The sequence below is a fragment of the Balaenoptera physalus genome, assembly GCF_965194825.1.
Source record: "Balaenoptera physalus genome assembly, chromosome: 14".
Taxonomy (NCBI): Eukaryota; Metazoa; Chordata; class Mammalia; order Artiodactyla; family Balaenopteridae; genus Balaenoptera; species Balaenoptera physalus.
Window position 1 is genome coordinate 78,181,172 of NC_138893.1, and position 23,960 is coordinate 78,205,131.

At 46.3% G+C, this 23,960-nt stretch overlaps 2 protein-coding genes and 1 long non-coding RNA gene across 5 annotated transcripts in view; 1 reads left to right on the forward strand and 2 right to left on the reverse strand.

Moving 5' to 3' along the window:
- The window catches only part of LOC309643215, a 113,594-nt gene extending 112,404 nt beyond the window's left edge, over positions 1-1,190 (reverse strand). The window contains exon 1 of the long non-coding RNA XR_014253624.1: positions 907-1,190. This is a non-coding gene — a long non-coding RNA (uncharacterized lncRNA). The remainder of the gene's footprint in view (positions 1-906) is intronic.
- A 94-nt stretch (positions 1,191-1,284) lies between these two features.
- Positions 1,285-13,969, forward strand: PLAC9 (placenta associated 9). 2 transcript variants are annotated; one of them, XM_082425802.1, is made up of 4 exons: positions 1,285-1,437; positions 11,321-11,418; positions 12,570-12,711; positions 13,190-13,969. In XM_082425802.1, the coding sequence occupies exons 1-4, from the start codon at positions 1,374-1,376 to the stop codon at positions 13,198-13,200; spliced, it is 315 nt and encodes a 104-aa protein (XP_082281928.1). In that variant the 5' UTR covers positions 1,285-1,373; the 3' UTR covers positions 13,201-13,969. The 2 variants fall into 2 exon arrangements, with proteins under 2 accessions (XP_082281928.1, XP_082281927.1); XM_082425801.1 differs by having other exon boundaries at positions 12,570-12,698; positions 13,190-13,323.
- Positions 13,970-23,032: 9,063 nt separating this feature from the next.
- The window catches only part of ANXA11 (annexin A11), a 39,682-nt gene continuing 38,754 nt past the window's right edge, over positions 23,033-23,960 (reverse strand). For both annotated transcript variants that reach the window (XM_082425716.1, XM_082425717.1), the window contains one exon: positions 23,033-23,828. In XM_082425716.1, the coding sequence (XP_082281842.1) occupies positions 23,769-23,828 (60 nt within the window). In that variant the 3' untranslated portion in view covers positions 23,033-23,768. The remainder of the gene's footprint in view (positions 23,829-23,960) is intronic.

The window sequence follows — 23,960 nt, forward strand, 5'->3', positions numbered from 1 at the left end:
CCTTCTTTTGAGACAGTTCATGTGGGCATCCCAATTCCCAAGAGAGCTTTTTAAAAATTTAGATCCAAGTCTTTGTCCAAGATCTGCTGACTCAAAACCTGAATTTCTGTTCCTGAGTCTATTATCTGGAGGAAGAAGTGAGAAAGAAGGATTATTGGTTAGTGTGGTGACTATATTTGTACAATTGCACAGCCACAGTCAGGAATAGAGAAGGCAGAGGTGCAGCCTTGATCTGCAAGGGCTCCAGTTAACCCTAAAGGGGGCCCCTTGATGGATAAAAACATACTCCTGGGCTTGGTGATGAAGGGGCTCCACTGGCAGCCAGGACATGCACTCAAGGCTCTGCAGTGCAGATGTCAGGGCTATGGCTTTTGCTTTTTGTTTTCCCAAATCTTAACTTTTTTTTTTCTTTTTTTCATTTGTTGAGTGGGTGTGTCCCATAGGTGAAGGTTCAACTATTGTGTTTTAAACTGGAGGGAGGTGGAGATGATTTGAAGTTAACTGAAAAACCCACCCAGCTCTTACTCTGGGTTTGCTTAGAATGGAGAAAGAACCCGGCTCTCACCAATACATTGTATCAATATATTATTATCTACCGGGAACAGAACTGGATTCAAATCCTGACTCCACATTACACCAGGTGTGTGACTATTGGCAAGGCTCTTAACATCTCTGAGCCTCAATTTCTTGGTCTGCAGAATGGACGTAATGATGCACTCCTGATGGGGGTGCAGTGAAGATCTGAGAGATGGCGTATGTAGAATAAATCAAGCAAAGCTTAGCTACTGTTCATTAATAGTAGGGTGGTCACTAGACCATGAACTCCTCAAGTGCAGACATGTGAATATGAGAATTATTTCGTTTTCTCCCCCCTCCAAAGTTTACCTAACACTAACTAGTACAGACCTTAAGTATGTGCTGAACACGCTGTCCGATGTCATGAGAGTTGATTACTTGTTCCTGGTGGGCAGAGAAAAGCTTCCACACTCCGTGCAGTCAGGAATTCAGATCCCGTGCCACAGGTGTGGGTGGCACTTCTCTCGAAACTGCAGCCCGCCGGTCTGTGAAATGGGCTCATAACGGATCACTGGACCCCCGGCTCCATCGCCCACTCTTCTGCGCTCGGGCTCGGGGGAGGCGCGGGGGCTCAGAGCGCGGCCCCTTCCAGGGGAGGCGCCCAGCCTGGCGCGTCGCCCCTCCGCCCGCGGGGTCTCTGGAGGGGGCGGGCTCGCTCGAGCTAGAAAGCCCGGAGCCGCCCAGGAATCTTGGCGGGGACTGCGAGCATTTCCTCCCGGGCCGGGCGGCGCGATCCCAGGGAGGGCGGGGAGGGCGGCAGCGGGCAGACGCGGCGCTGCGCTCCGCCAGCCGGCAGCATGCGGCCCCTGCTCTGCGCGCTGGCCGGGCTTGCCCTGCTCCGCGCCTCGGGTGCCTTCACCGGTGAGTGGGGCCCGGGCGCGGGGCGAGGGTCGGGGAGACCGCGGACCGCGAGAAAGGAGCTGGAGAGAGGGAGGGAAGAGGGAGGGAGATGGGAACGAAGCCAGATGGAGAGAGAGGGATGGAGAAAGAGGGAGATGCAGAGAGGGAGAGAGATAGAAAGATGGTGAGAGAAATTGGAGAGAAAGACGGAGACAAAAAAGGCAGAGAGAATAAAGGCAGAGGAACAGAGAGAATTACAAAGGAGAGAGGGAAGAATACAGAGGGCAAGGGAGAGGCTGGGACAGATAAGAAACTTTGGAGGTAGACAGATGGGTCTGAACTATGAATGAGGACAGAGAGAAAAAGGAGTTTGAGAGGCTAACGGAACAAGAGGGAAGGAAATAGAGGAACTAAAATGGCAAGAGAAAGGGGGTTGGGGAGAGAGAACGGGGGTGGGGGAGAGAGAAGGAGAGGATATTGAGGAAGAGGGGCAGATTTGAGAGAGACAAAAAAGGAGAGAGGGAGTGGAGAGACCCATTGCCCCAGGTCAAGAGGAAAGAGAGGAGGAGACCAGGATCACAAGGTGGATGGTCAAGTCTGCAGGGTGGGGCAGCCCCAGCTCCCCACCCTCCAGACCAGCCCTGCCCAGAGGGCCTGCAGAGGCGCCCAGGCCTGGTTTTCTTGGGGAATTTCCTGGGAAGCCAAGCTCCAACAGGGAGAGGACCCAGGCCTGGCGCAGCACAGCCGGTCAGGGCCCAGGCAGGCGGCCCCTGGAGGCCACGGCTTTACCTGCCAGGTGGTCTGAGGGGCTTCTGCAGTCTGTGGAGGAGGCCAGTTGTCAGCCTTTTGGAGAGCTTCCCTGAGCGCCTGAGCTGCCTTGGGTGGGTGGGGAGGAGGCAGCGGGAGGGAGAGGCCCTCTGGGTGCTCCACTGGCTGGGTTCCTTGCCGTGCCCTGTCCCTTCTACCCTTCCCTGACAGCAGTCTTAGTGCTGCCCCTTCACAGGTGAGGCTCGGACAGGGTGGCTGCAGATGGACTTACTGTATGCACAGGTGTTCCTTCCACCACCCCAAGACTGCACTTTATACAGCACTTTACAAGCCACGTTCCCATTTACCCAGGGTCTCTTGCTGGCCTCAGCCAGAGGCAGCTGATGCCCATCCCAGTTGTACGGGCGAGGGGAAGGCTCAGTCTCTCCAGGCATCCAGGGAGCCTGCCCCCTCAGCCAGGCCCTTGTCCACACTTAAGGCTGCTCCCCCATCAACCTGGAGCTGGTGGCTGTGAGTCACCCTGCCCTGTGTTAAGATGGAAGCTCCCCTGACCCCTGGCCCAGCCCCTTTCAGGCACAGGGAACTGTGGGAGTGGGCATCCAGGGAAAGGGTTGAGGCCGGTCTTGATCCTGGGCAGCCCCTGGCTGAGTGACCTTGGGTGAGTCATGTCACCTCTCTGAAGCTATTTCCTCTTCTGTAACTTGGGGAGAATGGTACCCACCAGCAGAGCTGGATGAAAGGGAAGTACCCAGCACGGAACATCTGTCAACACACATTGGCTCCTTCCCTCGTCCCCTCAGACAACTCCACTGAGCTCTCTGAGGCCCAGTTCTCCACTGAGGTTGGCTAAGGAGGACCAACAACCCTTTCCTCACAGGCTGCGTGAGGAGTGGCTGGGACCACGCAGCACAGAGCCCAGCCCAGGTGCTGTCCTTTTTCCCTGCCTCCCTGCCCCGCCCCATCTTGCTGGAGTCCCCACCTCCAGGAGCTGAGGGGACAAAGCCGAGTCTGTGCTCCCCCAGAGGGAGAAGCTGGCCGCCCACAGTGGCAGACTTTTTGTGGCCCCTTTAGCTATGACTGGTATATACATTTTAGCTTAAAGCCATTTTTAAACATTATTTTCCTCCTGATCATCCTCATTGCTCCAGATTAAGAAAAAAAAAAGAGGAGAGTATAAACATATTAATGTAATTTCACACTGAGTTCACACATTTTTGTGTATAACCTTTCAGACTTCAGACAGTATACCATGGTTTTTCTTAACGGTTGATTATCAAATCTGTTGGATATAAACACAGAACAGAGACCTAGAGATTGTCATACTGAGTGAAGTAAGTCAGACAGAGAAAGACAAATACGATATTGCTTATATGCGGAATCTAAAAAAAATGATAGAAATGAACTTATTTACAAAACAGAAACAGACTCACAGACTTAAAGAATGAACTTATGTTTGGGAGGTGGGGGAGGGATACTTAGGGAGTTTGGGACTGACATGTACATACTGCTGTGTTTAAAATGGATACCCAACAAGGACCTATTGTACAGCACAGGGAACACTGCTCAATATTATGTAACAACCTAAATGGGAAAAGGATTTGAAAAAGAATAATAAAAAAAAAAAAGAATAGTATAGTGAACCCCCATGTGCCCCTCACTCTGTTTCAACAAGAATGGATTCCTGACAGATTTAGATTCATCTATCATCCCCACCTTCTCTCCCCTCCCTCAGATTATTTTAAAGGAAATTCCAGGCATTATATATTTTTATCTGTAAGTATTGCCTTATGTATTTCTAAAAGATAAATCATCTTTTAATAACAATACCATTATCACTCCCTAAAAATGGACAGTAATTCCATAATGTCATCAAATATCCAATCAGCGTTCAACTGTCCCTGATTGTGTGATGTTTTTATATTTGGTTTGATCCAAATAAGGTACACACATTGCTTTTGGTTGATATATCTGTTAAGTTTCTTTTAGTAAGTTTTAAGTTTCTCTAGTAAGTTCTTTTTCGCCTCTTTTTTCTTAAAATTTATTTGTTGAAGAAACTGGGTTGTTAGTCTTGTAAGGGTTTTCCCATTTAAATTTTAGCTGATTGCATCCCCCAGGTGTCATTTAAATGTTCTCTCCCCTGTATTGTCTATAAACTGGTAGTTAGATCTAGAAGCTTCATCTAATTCCAGTTAGATATATTTTTTTGTCTTGCAAGAATACTTTAAGATGGTTTATTGCTTTAATTTTCATTTCTTTGATTACTACCAAGGTTGGATTTTTCTTCAAAGGCATATTGGTCATTTCTGCTAATTCTTGTGAATTGTCTTAGACTTTTCCATCGTGGTAATGGGATTTTTTCATATTGATCTATAAAAGTTCTTTATGTGTTGAGTGAAGCAGACTGTTTTGTGCTACTTGTAGAGGATTTTTTTTTTTTTTAAGTTAAGGCTTCAGTTGAGTTCCTTTCCTATTTTGCTATCAGAGGGATATCAAGTCCTAGAGCGTAGTCCTATTAGCCATTCTCACCCATGCCTTGGGGCCCACGGGGGGAAGCTCTCACTGTCCACCACCATTCCAGGTCCCTGTGGACGTCTGTCTTCCATTGGGATTCTGCTTTTTGCTTTGGGTGGAAGAGGAAGATGCTGAAGGGCTATGGTGAGGATCACTGCATTTCTTCTTACAAAAATGGATGTTGTGGGGAGTGAAGCTCTCAAAGACAATTTGATCCAACATACACAGTTGGGCTCTTGTTGGGCCTCAAGACAGGTGCAAAGATGTCATGTGTATAGGTCCCCTTTGCCCTATTCCTGTCCAGCCCCTCATTTTACAAAGGAGGCAGCTGAGACCCCCAAGATAGGAGGCCCTTAACTCATCACAGAACTGCCAGAACATAGTATAGACAGTGTCTTGCAGGTAGGATTCAAATCCTGTCCCCACTACCTACTAGCAGTGTAGTCTTGGGCATGTTACTCAACCTCTTTGATCTTTGGTTTTCTAATCTATAAAAAACTGATAAGAGTATTGAGCTCACAGGTAGAATTAAATGAGTTAACGCATGTAAGCACTCAACAAAAAGCTTGGCCCATAATAAGTGATCACAAATTGACAGTAGCTTCAAATATAGAGTATGGTTGTGCCCATTCTAAAGGTGAAGAAACTAAGGATCCCGCAAGTGGGATTGGCTTGTAACAGAGCCCAGAGAGCCCGGTCAGCCCTGAGCCTTCTGTGTGCTTGTTGGAGAAGCCCCTCCCAAGCATCCCTTGGACCCCTGCACAGGTACAGTCCTAGAGCAGACGCCTCCCCATCTTGAGGAGACCTGGTCAGAGTGATCTAGCGAAGAGCACTGGCTCCAGGTGGAGAGGCGGGGCTGCAGGGGCTTTCACTGACCTGCTTAGTCTCCAGTCCACCTGGTGAGTGACCTACATGGCATTTGCACATCATCTGGCAGTTCCAAGGCAACTTCAAATGCAGGAGCCCCTTGGATCAACACAGCAGTCCCACCAAGTAGACAGAGCAGGGCAGATCCCTCACAGACGAAGCTGAGTCAGAGGCAAAGAACACAGTTCAGTGGAGGTGGGACCGTGCCTCTGACTCCCAAACTTGTGTTCTGTGCACAGTGTGTGGAGAGAGGTTTATCCTGGATGGCTTCCTAGACCTCAGCATGGTGGGGATTTAGGAATGTTCTAGTACTTTATAACCCAGTGGATTATAAAACACCATATTCCAAGGTAGAAGGAATCTGGTTTCCTGGATGGCCTTCGAGAGCGGAGCTCCCTGCCAGCCCTGACCATCAGCCAGCTCACCTCTGAACTGATATGTGAGAAAGAAACACATGTGTGATTGAGGGGGGCTCTTTGTTGCAGCAGCTCAGCTTGTATCCTCACTTAACCAGATGCCGACTGTATTGGAATGACATGGGTAAGCTCTCAGAGTGATCGGCAAGGCTCAAATCCACATCTGGAAAATGACCAGAGGACAAGGGAGACAGAACATATCGCTCCCAAAACAAAACAAAACAAAAATGTTCCTCAGCATCTGAGCTCCCTCTTAGGGCGCTCAAGGGTCCCTCTCCTGTTTCAGCCAGAGCACATCCATAGACTAGAGTTCTTCACATAGTTGTTTGAAAATAGTGTTCTTCTGACTAAAAAAAAAAAAAAAAAAAACCCACTGATGGTTTGGAATGAAGCACAAATTTTAATACAAATATCAAATGTGGTCAAATTTATTATACTGTTATATTGACTGTGGTCAAATAGAATTAACCCCCAAGTGACAAGTGTGGCTGGTCAAAGCAGCACCTTTCAGGGTCAGAAATCATTTGAGTTGTGTGCGCCTTCTTAGTGTTCGGATCCAGAAACAAAAGGTCTCCTATGCCTGTCAGTGGGGGGCGGGGGGGGGGAGGCCCAGTGGCCATGTCCCTTTAACTGGAGAGGTTAGCTTGGTGCCTGCACTGGGCCTCCCGTCTCCACCGGCAGCCTGCTCTCACCATGTTCCACCCACGCCCGCCGTCCAGGGTGCACACAGGCCCTGAGCGGAAGCCAGGCCAGAGAAAACAACCCTGCATCCAAGAAGGTCCATTTCCCAACTGGCCAGGTCAGGGAGGGCGGGATCGAAGGAGGGAAGGAAGCACCGGGAACCACAGCCTTGGCCGCCCATGGTCAGTCGTGATAATCCTTCAGCTTCCCCCACTCTTCCTCTGGTCTGAGCTTCCCCAAAGCCCCGTGAACCTGGCGTTATTGTGAGCCCCTTTCTACTGGTGAGGAAGCACGAAGCAAAGGGAGTCCTTGCCCAGTTCTTGCCTTGCTGGAGCTTCTGGGCCAAGAAGCAACTTGTCCTTGACTCATCCTGGTTCGGTCTTTGTAGCTAATTTTTGAGGCCTGAAAGACAGAGGCAAACCTTGGATGAGCTGCATCTGGCGGTGCCTCCGCCCCCGCCCCCAAACCCTGTTTACAGAGGAGGCAGCAGAGGCTCAGGGAGAAGAAAGTTCCCACGGGCCCGCACCAATTCATGGCTGGGAACGGAGGTCTGCAGTGTTTTCTGCCATCATGTGCTGAGGTCAATGCCATGAGCACCCACGTGGGGGAGAGAGCAGCAGGGCAGGGTGGCCTTGCTCTGCCCCAGCTCAGTCTCAGCAGAGCTCCTCGGGAGGCCTGGATGAGCTCACAGACAGTTGTGCGGTGCAGCCCAGCGCGCAGTTGTGTCCAGATGTGATGGATTAGCGCTGTGTGATGTGGAGAGCAACCTCAGGCCAGCCTCTTCCCTGGAGGGGTTTGGGAGCCAAGTTAGACCTCATCGCTGACACGTAGAGAACAGGATGTTTTAGGCTGAGGGAGGGAGGGAGCAGATTCATGTTGTTCGTGACTTAGAGAGCTGGCAGAGCCCCACTTGGCCGGCAGGGTCTTGTTGCTTCCTCTTGGCCTAAGCTGGGAGGAGGGGGAGGAGTAATTTAGGGTCTGGGAGAGGGCGGGTAGGACTCAGGGGAAAGGCTCGGCCTAAGGCCCCTGGGCGGAGCTTGCAGAGGGTGTGTGTGGGCCTGGACCTAGACCAGGACAGAACCCCTCTTCCCAGACAGCCCTCTATTTGGGTGAAAAAAGCTCTGCCTGCCCCCTTGAAGTCTCTTCTCTCTAGCTGAGCACCCCAGTTTTTTCAGCTGACACAAAGGAGTCAAAGTCTGGAGTCCCTTCACGGTGGCCCCCTTTAGCCCTGCCTCTGCCTGTCAAAAGCCTTCTCACGATGAATGGCCCAGAACGGAGCCCAGCCCTCCAGGTGGGGTCTCTCAGACCACCCCCTCCCCCGCCCGACACCCATCCTGAACATTCTGTATCGATGCACGAAGCCCATGGCTTCTGCTTTTTGCTAACAACCCCATCAGAGAACTGGCTTTTATTATGGAAAATTTCAAACCATATATACAAAAGTAGAGAGAATAGCAGAATTAACCCCACATCCGCATAACCCAATTTCAACAGTTACCAATCTCGGCCAATCTTGTTTGCTCAATACTCCCACCCATGCCTCCTCCCACTCCCAGGCCTGGATTATTTTGAAGTAAAGCCAAGACATCATAGCATTTTACCTATAAATGTTTTCAGTATAGATCTCTGAAAGGCTCCCTTTAAAAAAAATAACCAAAGTTATAACATCCCCTCCCTCCCTAAAGTCAACAAGAAGACCATTGTTGTTGTTGATTTATTTATTTATTTTCTTTATTTTTTTTTTTGGCTGCATCAGGTCTTAGCTGCGGCACGCAGGATCTTTGTGGCGGTGCACAGGCTCTGTAGTTGTGGTGCGTGGGCTGTAGTTTTGCGGCACGCAGGCTCTCTAGTTGAGGCACACGAGCTCGGTAGTTGTGGCGTGCAGGCTTAGTTGCCCCACGGCACGTGGGATCTTAGTTCCCCGACCAGGGATCGAACCCGCATCCCCTGCATTGGAAGGTGGGTTCTTTACCACTGGACCACCAGGGAAGTCCCAAGACCATTGTTTTTTGAAGAGATTTCTCTAAGTTCAGTGGATGGACATAATGAAGGGGAGAATGTAAAAACCCAAACTGTTCTCCGCAAAAGCTGCTCAGAGTGGAAGGAAGTTTTGCCCCTGCGCTTGGTTCTCGCCCCTGAGCGGAAGAGCTGAGATCCAGAGAGAGTTGAGACCAGAGACTCTCAGGGCATGGGGACTCTGGCAGAGCTCCAGAAGGCCAGCTGGCTGAGGTGGGGCCAGGGGAAGGCCAGGGTGCCTGGGGTCCAGTCGTTTGCTGACTGTGATCTTAGACAAGTCACTCAGCCTTCAGAGTTAGACATTCATCACCAGCAAAATGGCTCACTATCCTTACCTCAAGACCTGCCAACCTCCTGGGCAACTTTATATGTCCCCTCGGGCAACCCAGCCAACATCGAGGTCTTACAAGAGTTTTGCATCTACAAAGATCAAGTCCAATAACTCTTACCCCTGCTCTGCTTCAGATGCCCACAGCCTTGGTATTGTCACTGTGAAGCTGCTCTACCTCTAAAAGCTAAAATTGCAATATCCCTTATCACTTGTTCCTTGTTACTCCCATCATCTCATTGAGATCTCCAGTGCCTTCAGCCCCTCCATTTCTCCCAATTATTGGCCCTCTTATTGCCTTCTCCTTCGTTATTCAAGCTAGATGCCAGAGCTCGTCCCCTTAAGCCCTTGCTGGTCGAATCCTCAGTTCCTTTGCACTCTTGTTCTTCACCGCACTCATGCCACAGACTCCCAGGTTTCAGCTCATCAGCCATCTGTCTTTGCTGCTTACACCCACCTGCCGAGCTGCTGCGGGAGGGCTTCCTTGTGATGTCAGCTTGTTCTGCATCCTCCTCCTAACTGCCTTCCTCATTCTCCTCATCCCTTTTTATCCCTCTCTTTATTCAAGCTTCTTACCCAGGGGCGTGCTGATACACTGGCTCTCGGAAAACAAAGAAAGCATTTGTCAGTTTCCATGGTGGAAATACTTTTCACCATGGCTCCCATTTTAGTGGCTGTGTCTAACAACCCACTCACAGAATTCCTGATAACTACTTCACAACTCGCTCTCCTCTTTCCTAACCCTACATGAATTTTCAGCAGATGATTCCCCTCTTACTTTACCGAGTGAATAGAGGCCATCAGGTGGGACTCACTCAACTTCTTGGCCCTTTAAGTAGAACTTTTTTACCCATTTTTGCTGCGTTTCCTCTCTCTTCCTTCCACATGTGACCCCTACCCCCACCACCATTTCTGGATTCCGTGGCCCCACATCTCTTCAGGAAATGCATTCTTTCGGTTCTCCTGGCTTCCTCCTGTCCTCAGGCTATAAGCATGGTTGCGTTTCCTCAGTGCTTAAAAACCTGGAAACAACAACAATAAACACTTCTTTACACCTTGTGATCTGATGTCCCTTCCTTCACAGCCAAGCTTCATGGAAATGTTTTCCAGGATCTTAGTTTCCTCCTCCTGATTTTTCCTTCCCTTCTCATCCCACTGCGACTAGACTTGGCTCTGTCGGCACCTCTCCACTAAAAGCGCTGGGATGGCATTCAGCATCGACTTTTCTGTTGCTCTGAGTCCTTATCTTGCTAGACCTCCATGCTGCTTTAGGCCATGCTGACTGCTTCATCCTTTTGAAAGCTCTTGGCTTCTCCTTGTTTCTGGGGCAGCATCCTCCTTTCTGTGTGTCCGTGTTCTCCAAAGACTCAGCCAACCCATACGCCCTGCAAGTATCTCGGAGCCACCAACACTGCAACTTGAGCTCAAAACCCGGGCTCTAAGACTCCTGGTGTGAAGATTGGTGGTGTTAGGGACCAAGGAGGAGCCAACGTTGGGGAGGAAAATGATGTTGAACAAGTTGAACCTCAGATCTTCCGCTTACTAGCTGTGTGACGTTAGACGTATCATTTCACCTCTCTGTGCGTCCATTTCCTTATGTGTAAATTGGGGGTAATAATTGGTTGTAGAGGTTGACTGAGTTAACACATTTGTTTAGCACTCACTCGTGTCAGATGTTACTAACTGGTCACCAATGTCAATGCTATTACTACAACATCTCCATGCATTTTCTTCCTCTCTTCCTGCGGTTACTGCCTCCTTTCATCACTTCTTACGCTGATTACTGCAGTAACTTCCTGCCTTCAAAGATGAATCTCTCCAATCCATTCTCTGTATTTTAAAAGTTCACATATGACTGCATGACTCTCCTGTTAAAATAAACCCCAAAACAAGTATCGTGATTGGTTTATTAGGGCCTGGCCTTGTTTCCACGATCCACCTCTCCAGTCTCATCTCCCACCCACCCTGTACTTTCCAGCCACTTCAGGCTTCCTGAGGGTTTGTGCACTGAGCCATGCTATTTCATTCCTATCTTTGCACATGCCATTCCTTCTGGCTGAAACCATTCCTCCCTTCCTTTTCTTACCCAGTTCAGGCAGCACCTCCTTGAGGAAGCCTACTTGGGTCTGTAGGAGACCATGGCCAAGTGAGTGATTGGGGCAACCCTACACTCACACCCTGATCCACACTGAGCCTTCCTCTGCTTCTCTTTGGACTGTTTTTAGGACCCACCTCCCTTGAGCCCCGTGTTTGCAGGAGTCTCTAATGTTACAGGGAAACCGAGGGCCCCACAGTGACAAGACTTGTTTTCCTACAGCTGCTGAACCCTTCATCCCCTCCCGAGGAGACCCAGCTCGGACTGCAGGGTGTGACAGACACATGGCTGTCCATGGCCGGTTAGACGTCATAGAGGAGGTAATGATCTGAGAGGGCATGCAGCTTCAGGACCACCTGCCAGGCTGGTGGCTTTGGAGGGTTCAGGCCAATCTTGCTTTGGAAAATTGGGGAAATCTGGGCCAATCCTGTTCCCTGGCCACTATGTTAAACATCTCCCTGCCCTACCTGGGCTGTTAGGCTGCCCAGCCCCCAACAGACCCTGCCTCCCCGGGACCTTGCTTCCCACCAGCCAGAGATCTCCCCATAATCACCGGATGAGAAGGTGGAAATTCAATTGCAGTGTTTTGTTACACAGCCACGGTTTGCAACCTGGGGTCCATAAACTTGTGTGGGGAAAAAAAATTGCACTTCATTTTCACAAACCTTTAGCTGAGATTTAGCATTCTCATTCACTATAAATACAGACAACAAACTGCAGGAGTATTAACAGTACTGTGACTTTGTCGGCAATAGAAATCACAGATAATTTCATCCCATTATAGTCAGTCATTGTGAATATCTCAATATATTGTTTACTCTAATCAGTATGTCAAATTTTCAGTAGTTGTTAGACCTGGTGTTACTTAAATAAGTTAATAAATACATAAATGTTTATATCAAAATTTAATTTTTAATACTTTAATAATATTTTAATGCAGTTTATACCCTTGGAAATCCTGTATGTTTTATTTTTTTCAATGAAAGCATTTTTCTGATGGCGATCTGTAGGTTTCACCAGACTGCTAATGGGGTTCATTTGCGAAAAAAGTTAAGAACCCTGAATAAAGAAAATTTCAAAATCCCAATACTGTCATTTGGCAGAATTGCCACCAGGGGGCGGGGCAACAAAAGGAATGTGAGCTCCCAGTGGTGACATCCTGAAAGGGAAAAAGGAATCCCAGAGTCCCTCCAAGCCCCAAACCAATGACTGGGTAAAACCCCTGAGTGCCAGAGCCAGAAGCAGCCTTAGAGAGTGAGCTCCTAGGATTTTGTTATCTGGGGAACTGAGAGGCAGGCAAGGGCAGAGCCTGAACCAAGAGGACCCAGGTCCCCTGGCACCCAGTTCTCTCCCCACTGCACCCTACTGGACTTCCAGGTGCTCCTTAGGATGTGGCTGATTAAGTGGGACTTGGCACCACTCTTGTCCTCTACTCCTCCCCCTCCTCCCCCAACTTCTCTCCTTGCTCTAGACGGTGGAGAAGACAGTGGAGCACCTGGAGGCAGAAGTGAAAGGCTTGCTGGCTCAGCTGGAGGAGCTGGCCTGGAATCTGCCCCCGGGCCCCTTCAGCCTGATCCCCGACCTCCTCGGAGAGGAGACGGTGAGCAGCTCAGGTAGCAGAGATGACAGCCTCCAGGGCTGGGCAGCAGGGTGGGGACGGCTGCTCCACCCCCATGGTGTAGCCTGGACAAGCCAGGGAGGCTCCAGCTCCTCCTTGGGACAGAAGTGGGAAGCATCCCCCGGGCTCACCCCAAGTGTTCTCTGCCCCCACCCCCGGGGTTGCTGCAGCCCAGCATCGGGTAAGGGCACCTGGAAGAGTTCCACTCTCAGCACCACCCTGACTCAGAGCAGCTGCCTCCTTCCCTGGCCATTTACACATGTCACAGCTCCTACCATCTCCCTTCTACTCCTCTGCCGCCACCAAACCCTATCAGGGAAGCCTGGCATCCCTCTGATTGGCAGTGGAGGGAATGCCACCTGCTCCCTCGAGCCCTGCATCCTGGCACAGGAGTCCCCAGGGGACTGGGAGGGGAGGGCAGGCAGCCTTCAGCACCCTGTTTGCTCACTCCGAGGCCGCCCCCTTTCTTTCAGATCGCCTTTGAGCACCAGAGCAGGAGTGACCCAACAGCTGGCAGTGATACAACAGCTCTCCTCTGAGAACAGAGCCGTGCGTTCTGGCCTGCCTTCCTCAGCTTTGTGCAAAATAAAAGCTACTCCTTTGGTCCCCTCTGTGTCTGCTGACAGTGACCCCTGCAGCCACAGCCCCTTCTCCATCTGCTCCCATGCGCTGAGGCTCACACCCCCTGCAGGCTCAGACCTGTACTTCCGCCCTCCTTATTTATAGGGGTGGACAGGGCAGGAGTTAGTTCAAGAGGTGAGGCACCTGAGGTGCAGAATCGTAAGGCGACACAGTGGAAGGGCCCTTTGAGTAAACTTGTTACTCAAAATGTGGCCGTAGGTGAACAACAGGGGTGTCACCTGGGAGCTTATCAAAAATGCAGAATTTGGGGCCCTGCCCAGACCTCCTGAATCAGAATCTACATTTTAATGAGACCCCCAGGGAATCTGTGTGCACATTAAAGTTTTAAAAAATGTTTCTGTTGAGATAAAATTCAAAATTTTAACCATTTAAAGCAGTACAAATTCAGTGGGTTCATGATGTTGTGTAGTCATCACCACCTTCTAATTCTCATCACCACCTTCTAATTCCAGAAATTTTCATCACCCCAAAAAGAAACCCTGTACCATTAAGCAGTCACTTCCCATTCCCCCTCCCATCCTCCCTTGGAAACCACTAATATTTCTGTCTCTGTGGACTTGCCTATGCTGGACATTTCATATAAATGGAATCATACAAAAGTCAGACACAAAGCCTTTTGTGTTTAACTCTTTTTCACTTAGCATAATGTTTTCAAGGTTTGTCCATGTTGTAGCACGTATCAGTACTTCGTTCCTGTTTATGGCTGAATAATATTCCATTTTATGGATATATCACATTTTATTCATCCATCAAATCGGTGGATATTTGGGTTGTTTGCACTTTTTGGCTATTATGAATAATGCTATGAACATTCATGTATAGGTTTGTGTGGATATATGTTTTCATTTCTCTTGGGTCTATAATTAAGGATGAAATGGCTGAGTCAAATAGTAACTATGTTAAGTTTTTGAAGAACAACCAAACTCTTTTTGCATAGCAACTGTACCAGTTTACATTCCTACCAGCAATGTATATATAAGGTTTTCAATTTTTCCTTATCCTCCCCTACACATCTTATTGATTATAGGCTTCACACTAGGTGTGAAGCGGTTATCTCGTGGTTTTAAGTTGCATTTACCTAATGACTAGTGATGCTGAGCATCTTTTCATGTGTTTGTCGGCCACTTGTATGTCTTTTTTGGAGGAAGGTCTATTCAAATCCTTCGCCCATTTTAAAAACTAGGTTGTCTTTTTGCTGTTGAGTTGTAAGAGTTCTTTATGTATTGTGGATACTAGGTTTTTGTCAGATATATGATTTACAAATGTTTTCTCTCATTTTCTGGGTTGTCTTTTTATTTTCTTTATAGTGTCCTTTGAAACAACAGTTTTGATGAAATCCAATTTATCTATTTTTGTTGTTTTTGTTGCCTGTTGTTTTGGTGTCATATCTAAGAATCCACTGCCACATCCAAGGTTATGAACCATTTAATCCTGTCTTCTAAGATTTTTATAGCTTTAGGTCTTATATTTCGTTTTTTAATCTATTTTAGGTTAAAGTTTGTATGTGGTGTGAGATGGGGATTCAACTTCATTACTCGCACTTAGATGAAGAGAATATTCTTTCCCCACTGAATGGTCCTGGCACCCTGTCAAAAATCATTTGAGCATAAGGTTTAGGTTTACTTCTCAATTCTATCTCATGGTTCTGTATGTCTGTCTCTATGCCGGTATCACAGTTTGAATTACTATAGCTTCGTGGTAAGTTTTAAAATTAAGAAGTATGAGTTCCCTAACTTTTTTGTTCTTTTCCAAGACTGTTTTGGCTATTTGAGGAACAGTTCCTTACAATTCCATATGGATTTTAGGATCAGCCTGTCCACATCAGCAAAAGGCAGTTGGAATTTTTTTTTTTCTTTTTTTTTTTGGCAGTTGGAATTTTGATATGGATTAGATTGAATCTGTAGACCAATTTTTAGAGTACTGCCATCTCCACAATATTAAGTCTTCCAATCCATGAGCACAGGATGTTTTGTATTTTTTGTATTTTTCAGTGTATAAATCTTACACCACCTTGGTTAAATTTATCCTTAAGTATTTTATTCCTTTTGCAATGATTGTAAATGGAATTGTTTTCTTAATTTTACTTTCAGATTGTTCATTGCTAGTGCATGGATATGTAAATGACTTTTTTGGTTGATCACATATCCTATCCTGCAACTTTGCTGAATTCGCTTACTAGCTCTAATGGGTTTTGTGTGGATATTTTAGGATTTTCTATATATAAGATGATGTAATCTGTGAATAGAGTTTTACTTCTTACTTTCCAATTTGGATGCCTTTTATTTCTTTTTCTTGCCTAATTACCCTGGCTAGAACTTTCAATACAATGTTGAGTAGTAGTGGCAATAGCAGACATCTTTGTCTTGTTCTTGATCTTAAGGAAAAGCTTTTATTTTTTCACCATTGGGTATGCTTTTTGTAGATGCCCTTTATTTCAGGTTGATAGATTTTCCTTCTGTTTTTAGTTTCTTAGGTTTATTATTATATGTGAAAAGATGTTGGGTTTTCTCAAATGCTTTTTCTGCATCAATTGAGATCATCATGTAGTTTTTATCCCCCTTCATTCTGTCAATATGTATTACATTTTTTTTTTTACATATTGAATGCTCCTTGTATTCCTTTGATAAATCCCACTTGGTCATGCTGGATAATCCTTGTAATATACTGCTAGATTCAGTCTGATAGTACTTCACTGAGGTTTTTTGCACATTTCTTGTGGCTTTGGTATCAGGGTAATACTGGTCTCACAGAATGAGTTAGGAAGTGTTTCCTGTTCTATTTGGGGGGAAGAGTTTGAGAAGGATTGTTGTTACTTTTTCTTTAAATGTTTGATAGAATTCACCAGTGAAGGCTCCTGGTTCTGGATTTTTCCTTGTTGGGAGTTTTTGATTACTGATCTCTTCTTATAGGTCTATCCAGACTTTCTATTTCTTCTTGAGTCAAATTTCAGACTTTGTGTGTTTCTAGGAATTTCCCCATTTCATCTAGGTTATCTAATATGTTGGCATACAGTTGTTAACAGTATTTTCTTATAATCCTTTATTTTACTTCTATGAAGCTGTTAGTAATGTCCTCACTTTCATTTCTGATTTTAGTAATTGAGTCTCCTCTCTCCTTCTTTCTCTGTCAGTCTAAAGGTTTGTTAATTTTGTTGATCTTTTTGAAGAAGGCTTTTTGTTTCATTGATTCTATTGTTTTTCTAGTCTCTATTTTGCTTATCTGCACTCTAATCTTTATTATTTCCTTCTTTCTGGTTGCTTTGGGTTTAGTTTGCTCTTCTTTTTCTAATTCCTTAAAGTGGGAGGTTAGCCTACTGATTTGAGATTTTTTTTTCTTTTTTAATGTAGGCATTTACAGCTATAGATTTCCCTCTGAGCAATGCTTTCACTGCATCCCATAAGTTTTGGGCTTTCATTTTAATTAATCTCAAAGTATTTCTTAATTTCTCATTTCTTTAACTCATTGTTTTTTTTAAAAGTATGTTTAGTTTTCACCTACTTGTAAAATTTCCAGATTTCCTCCTGATATTTATTTTAAATTTCATTCCATTGTGGTCATAGAAGATACTCTGTATGGTTTGAATCTTCTAAAATTTATTTAGATTCTTTTGTGGTTTATCTGGAGAATTTTCCATGTGCACTTAAGAAGAATGCATATTCTCTTGTTGGGTGGACAGTTCTATATATGTCTGTTAGGTCTAGCTGATTTATAGTGCTGTTCAAGTTTTCTGTTTCCTTGTTTATCTTTTGTCTAATTGTTCTATCCAATAGGGAAAGTGAAGTGTTGAAGTCTCCAACTACTATTGTTGGACAATTTCTCCCTTCAATTGTCAGTCTGTTTCAAACTTTCTGGGGATCTATTGTTAGATGCATATATGTTTATAATGGTTATATCTTAATGGGTTAACCATTTTATTAGGATATAATGTCCTTTGCCAATCTCTGCCTCTTAATTGGAGCATTTACTCCATTTATATTTAAAGTAATTACTAATAAATAAAGATTTGTACCATTTTGTTATTTGTTTTCTATGTCATAATTTTTTGGCTCCTTAATTCCTCCATTATTGCCACATTTTATGTCAGATGGTTTCAAGTGTACCACTTGATTCCTTCTCCTTTCTTTTACTATTTTTGTTATTTTCTGGGATTACATTAACATCTTAATTTATAAGTCCAGTTTGAATTAATACCAAGTTTCAATAGTATACAAAAGCTTTGTCTCTCTATATACGTCTTATATAGCTCCATCACCTGCCTTTAATGTTGTTACTGTCACAAATCACGTCCTTATACATTTTGTGCCCATCAACATAGTGTTATAATCCTTGTTTGGTGCAATTATCTTTTAAATCATATAGGAAAAAAAGAAGTGCTACTAACCAAAAAATATATATTAATACTGATGTTTATATTTACCTATGTTTATCTTTACTAACATTTCATTTCTTCAGGTGGATTTGAATTACTGTCCAGTATCCTTTCATTTCAGTTTGAAGGACTTTCTTTACCATTTCTCATATGAAAGGTCTACTAGCAAGAACCTGTCTCAATTTTTGTTCACCCAGGAATGTGTTAACTTCATTTTTGAAGACTGTTTTGCCAGATATAGGATTCCTGTTAACATTTCTTTTTGCAGCACACTGAATATGTCATCCTACTGCCTTCTAGCCTTTATGGTTTCTGACAAGAAATCAGATGTTAATCTTATTGAAGATCCCTTGTATGTGACAAGTCAGTTCTCTATTGCTGACTTCAGGATTCCTTGTTTTTCAACAGTTTGGTTATAATGTGTCTCAAAGTGGATCTTCTTAAAAATACTACTTATGGCTCACTGAGCTCCTGAGATGTGTGGATTAATGTCTTTCATCAAATTTCTAAGCTTTCAGCCACTGTTTCTTCAAGAATTTCTGCTTTCTCTCTTCTCTTCTATGACCCCCATTATGTGTACGTTGGTATACTTCATGATGATGTCCCACAGGTCTTAGGCTCTGTTAATTTTTCTTCATTCTTTTTTCTTTTTACTCCTCAGATTGGGAAATCTCAATTGACCTATCTTGAAGTTTGCCAACTCTTTCTTCTACCTTCTCAAATCTCCTCTTGAGCCCCTCTAAGTGATATTTAAAAATTTATAATTGTACTTTTCAACTCCAGAATTTCTATTTGGTTCCTTTTTATAACTTCCTTTTATTGACATTCTCTATTTGGTGAGACATCATTCTCTTAGTTTCCTTTGGTTCTTTACACATGGTTTCCTTTAGCTCTTTGAGCTTTTTAAAGGCAGTTGATTTAAAGTCTTTTCTTGGTTAAGTCCAGTATCTCGGTTTTCCTCAATTTCTATGAACAGATTTCTTGTTTTCCTGAGTATGGGTCATACTTTCTTGTTTCTTGGCATGCCTCAATAATTTTTGTTGAAAACTGGGCATTTTGAACATTATGTAAAAACTCTGGAAATCAGATTCTTCCCCCTCCCCAGAGTTTGTTATTGCTGCTTGTTGAATTTGTTGTAGTTTGTTTAGTGACTTTCTGAACTAGTTTTTTAAAGTTTGTATTTGGTGTGGTCATTGAAGTCTCTGTTCAGTTAACTCAGTGGTCACTAGTGATTCAACACAACTCCTTAAACTCCTGGAACAACCACAAAACCCCAAATTTCCTAGTCTTTACAAATGTGTCTGTGTGTGTTGGGACAAATCTTTTGATACTCTGCCAAGCAGTCTATGACTCTGCCTGCTTCACTTCCTGAATGTGTACAGCCTGAAGGTCAGCCAGAGGTGAGAGCTTACGGTCCTCTCAAGTCTTTTTTTTTTTTTTTTTAATAAATTTATTTATTTATTTATTTTTGGCTGCGTTGGGTCTTCGTTGCTGCGTGCAGGCTTTCTCTAGTTGCGTTGAGCGGGGGCTACTCTTTGTTGCAGTGCACGGGCTTCTCATTGCGGTGGTCTCTCTTGTTGCGGAGCACGGGCTCTAGGCGCACAGGCTTCAGTAGTTGTGGCTCGCGGGCTCTAGAGCGCAGGCTCAGTAGTTGTGGCGCACGGGCTTAGTTGCTCTGCGGCATGTGGGATCTTCCCAGACCAGGGCTCGAACCCATGTCTCCCGCATTGGCAGGCGGATTCTTAACCACTGCGCCACCAGGGAAGCCCTCTCAAGTCTTTTCTAAGCATGTGCCCAGCCTTGGGCATGTGTGTGGCCTTCTAGATTCCCAGGAATTAATGGGAGCACTCCAAAACCATTATTCCCCAAAGCATCACATCATCAGCCTTTGCTCCCCAAACTTTTCAATTTGTCTCCTGTTTGCCCCAACTGTTATCCCTCTCTCCAGGCATCAGTGCTAATGAATTTGCCTTCCAATGTCCCTGAGGGTTACCACCTCCTCCTTGGGAGAGTTCCAAATTAGGTAAAATAAGAGCAAGTCATTTGAGCCAGTCTTTCAGGGAGCAACAAGAAAGATCAAAACAACCAACCATAATTCTTGAGAACAAGGTCCATTCTGCTCCATTCATTGCTAAGAACCTAAAACAGACTGTGGATATTGTTTTTGAGGCTGATGCCAAGCTGGGGTGAGGAGGATAAGGCTGGAGTTAAGTGAAAATGAAGCAAGATCCTCTTACCAAGACTCAGCTTTTTTTTTTTTAAGCTTTTGTTTGGTTGCAAACTTTCATTTTCAGAGCTCTCATGAAGTTGATTCTGACAGTTTTTGCCATCTTATTTGTCGCTTTCATGGAGGAACAGGCTTTTGGAGTTCCCTACTCTACCATTTTTGCTGACTACAATGAAGTTTAAGAAGCTCTGATCTAGTCTTCCCCCTTCATTTTAGGCCCAAAGAGGGGAAGTGGCTTATCCAGGGTCACACAGCAAACCAGTAGCTGAGCTGAGACCAGAATAGGGATGCCTGACTCCTGGAGCAGTGCTCTTTCTGCTTCAGGGCTCCTTCACCTCTTACTGCTGGGAAGGAACCAGGTTCAGAGTGCACACCAGTATTAGGCCAAAGCAAGCTTTCCAAGGAGTGGGGGTTGAGGGTAAGAGCCCCTTGTAGAGTTGAGGCCCTGACTGACCAAACCCTTTGCTGAGAGGGAACCCTGTATAGGGGCAGTTGGAGGACTGAGTAATGATGTCCCTGTCCTTACAGGAACACGAGCAGAGAAGCTTTCAGGTTTGATGGGGTAAAAAATTTAAGCTAGTCTAGTATCTGCCTGGGGAAATGATTAGCTTGATTTCTGTTTTCATGTCTGACTCCACTCCATATCAGCCAGGGTAGGAAGGAGCTGAGGGCAGAAATAAGGGGCCAAGTCCTAGGCTAGGACTATAACTCCCTGCCAAAGCACAAGGATTGGACATGGCATGGCCATCCAGTTGTTGCTTTGACCATGGGCATCTGCAAAGACTCATCTTTCAGATCCCTCTTGCCAAAGCTAGGAGTGGACCAGTCCCACCTCCCACCACCTGACTGAAACACTCTGCCACCTGCTCACCTGCCCTCTGTGTGAACATTTCTAATTTCAGAAGTTCTCTGTCTCAGTGCAGGAGTATTTAGATCAGCATCAGAACATAAGGCAAGCAGGTTACAGATGCAGTTTCTTGGCCCCCATGGCTGCTCAGAATCTGTGAGGGTGGGGCCCAGGGACCTGCACCTTTAACAAGCTCCTCAGAAGATCCCGATGCACACTAGGGTTTGAGAACCACCACTTCAGGACCGTTTCCCCGTCTACAAAGTGAGCACTCCAAGGTTCCTTTCTTAAATTTTGCACCTGAGGCAAGTGACTCATTGCCTCACCCTAGTCCTGGCCCTGTCCCTAACACACAGTGTTCATTCCAATGTCCCCACAGCTGTTGAAAATGGACTCAGGGCTGAATTCACCTGATGCCTCATCCTCTGGTTGCTATTCTGGAAGTGACATTAGATGTGCGGCATGGACTGGCCTTGACTAACACCTCCAGGAAGCAGGAAAAGACCCAGTGTAGTTTCCTCCCAGAAAGATGACCTGTAAGGTCAATGTCTCCCTCATCTTTTTTTATCCTGAGCATCACTGTCAGTGTTAACAACCTTTTACTGATCTTAGAAGGCAGTAGGTGCCTTTCTTTGTCTCTGGAGAGATCTGTGAGGCATTCACATAGTCCTCCAGCCCATCCTTACTATGAGTTGGGTCCCATGGGCATGACCAAGAGGGAAGTCAGAGGGACAGAAAGGTAGAAAATAAGGACCAGGATGAACACAGGTGGCTCCCAAGTGTGTAGGCCAAGGGTCTCAAACTCAAAGACGTGTAGGGGCCCAACAGGTAACGTACACATGGTATAACAATAGGGAGTAGTGGGGCCTGTGGCAAAATGGAGAGTACATACCTAAACAGGGCACCTGCGAGTTGGCTCCAGCAGCAATTGGTGTGCAGGAATTCTGGGCAAGTGTTACTAGAATTTTTGGTTTTTCAAGAGAATCCATTATTCCAGATTTTTAAAAATATGAAATCGCTCAACGCTTAAATGTTGGCAACAAATTCAAACGTCTAAAAGGACTTTTTGGGGACCAAAGTGAATGCATGTACAGGTTAAATACTGCCTGCTGGGCACCAGGTTGGAACCTCCTGTGCAGACAATGGGACAAAGTAATGTCACAGAACATTTACAGTCACGTTATGGGAGGTTGAAGCTAGGCCCTGGCACAGTGCAGGAGGCCACCAAAGTCAGCCTGGACTCACGGCAAGTTGTGCAGTGCTACACAGTTCATGCCACCAGGCAGGTCCCACCTGGCACCCAAGGGCAAGGGGCCTGCCCTTGGGGAAGAGCAGCCAAGCATGCTGGGTCTTGGTCAAGAGGCTCCAGGCATGGAAACTGAAGCAGAGCTGACGTGACGAGCAGGGCCTGCCGTCCATTCCAGGGCCCACATCAGCCCTTCTGGCTGGGCAAGGCAGGTCTAGGTAGACCAGGCTAGTGTCCAGCTCACAGTTGCTCCACGCCCCTTGGGCCACCCCCTCTTCTATGTCCACAAGGCAGGGAGGAGTCAGGGTGGTGTCCCCAAGCAGATGTCTACTCTGTGGACAAGCCACTCCCTGGGGCCCCTGCTAGGGCCCAGCAAGCTTGGGCTCCCACCATAATCTCTGATTCTCTCCTTTCTAAACTTTCAACATAAGAAACCAGAAAGGGAGTGAAGATCCCTGACCAGAAAACAAGCTTTGGGCTTCTAGAAGTGACGACGACTTCTAGAAACTCTGTCCCTTCTGGACTTGCCTTCTCCTAACACCACCAACCAAGGGGCAAAGGGCCTGCCGGGGACCACAGCCAGGAGCTCCCTTTCAGACTGAAGGGTCCCTGAGGGGAGGAGCTGGTCTCACGCCTCTCTGATCCTCCTCTGTAAGGCCTCCCCCAGGAGTCATGCACACCCCTTCCTTCCTGTGCCCCTCCTTCCAGACCTGGGGGGAAGGACCACGCTCCTCCTACTCGCCCTAGTGGACCTCACCGTGCCCGCATATGATGCCTTTTCAGCGTCTGGGCCCTGAGCACGAATTTCAGGAACTTCCATTTCTCATGTCCTTACAACCCAGTCCCTGCAAATTACTTATGCTCAGGGTTTCCTAAGCACAAGTTTCTATTTAAAGTCATAAAAATTTCCACCGGCTAGTAAGGCTGGACCCCTGAGCTACAGGGCAGAATCATGAAGCACAGGAAAACAAGCTGGCACCAGGTAAACACTTCCAGAACGTTCCAGAGCTGGCTGACTTTAATTTGGAAACAGCTTTTGGCCATCGACATTCAGGTTTAAGGCACATTCTCAATTACAAGTAACCCTGTCACTGGCAGGCAGCTGGCTTTGTTCTCGTGGTTTTGCGTGGAACAGATGACTTTCTGGCTTTTTTCTTTTCTAAAAAGCAGTGAGTTTGGCAATAACAAAGCTCATGACACATTCTCACCAGATGCAAAGAGGACCCTTAAAGGTTTTCCCTTTTACTCCTCGGTGAGGACATGGCGCCCCCAGTCCCCACCTGTCTCACCCAAACTGTGTATGCAGCAAAGACGTGTGCGCATCTGTCTGCAACGACTATATATTAAAAAAAAAAACCTCCAAATAAACATACAACATTATATGACTAAAACGAAGCCAGGGGTTTCAGCCACAAGCAAAGGGGAATGACTGCATGAGTCAGGAAACAAAACGTCTACTTTAGCTGCAAGAGGCTGTGAGGAGTGGGGGTGGGGAGGAGGTATCCTGAGAGAGTTCACGACCAACCCAGGTCCCTCAGCACGAGCACAAGACACAGATCAGGAGGGCAGGCGGGGGACGGGGCCAAGGTTCTATGGATGGTCCACGCTGGGACACCAAGGGGTTTTTTGTGGATTTGTTAGAAACAGACAAACATTCTTTTGGCCTTCTCCTGGCATTGCTGTTGCCAGCAGGTGGACAGAAGTGACCCACCAGTCACCGCTCAGTCGTTGCCACCACAGATCTTCAGCAGAATCTTCCGGTAGTCCCCGGAAGTGTCTCCCTGGTCACAGAAACAAGTAAGACATCAGTTAAGTGAGGCTCGGCCAATTCTAGCTTCCTGGCTCCTGATTTTCTTCTGCCCCAGGTGCCCTTACAGAGAGGCAGCCCCATCCTAGGAAATTCCCCACCGTGC

Excerpts from the sequence above, each read along its gene's own strand:
- PLAC9 (XM_082425801.1), top strand. The coding sequence starts at position 1,374 with ATGCGGCCCCTGCTCTGCGCGCTGGCCGGGCTTGCCCTGCTCCGCGCC. Across the intron at positions 11,419-12,569 it reads GGTTAGACGTCATAGAGGAG|ACGGTGGAGAAGACAGTGGA; the intron begins GTAATGATCTGA and ends TCCTTGCTCTAG. Across the intron at positions 12,699-13,189 it reads ACCTCCTCGGAGAGGAGACG|ATCGCCTTTGAGCACCAGAG; the intron begins GTGAGCAGCTCA and ends CCTTTCTTTCAG.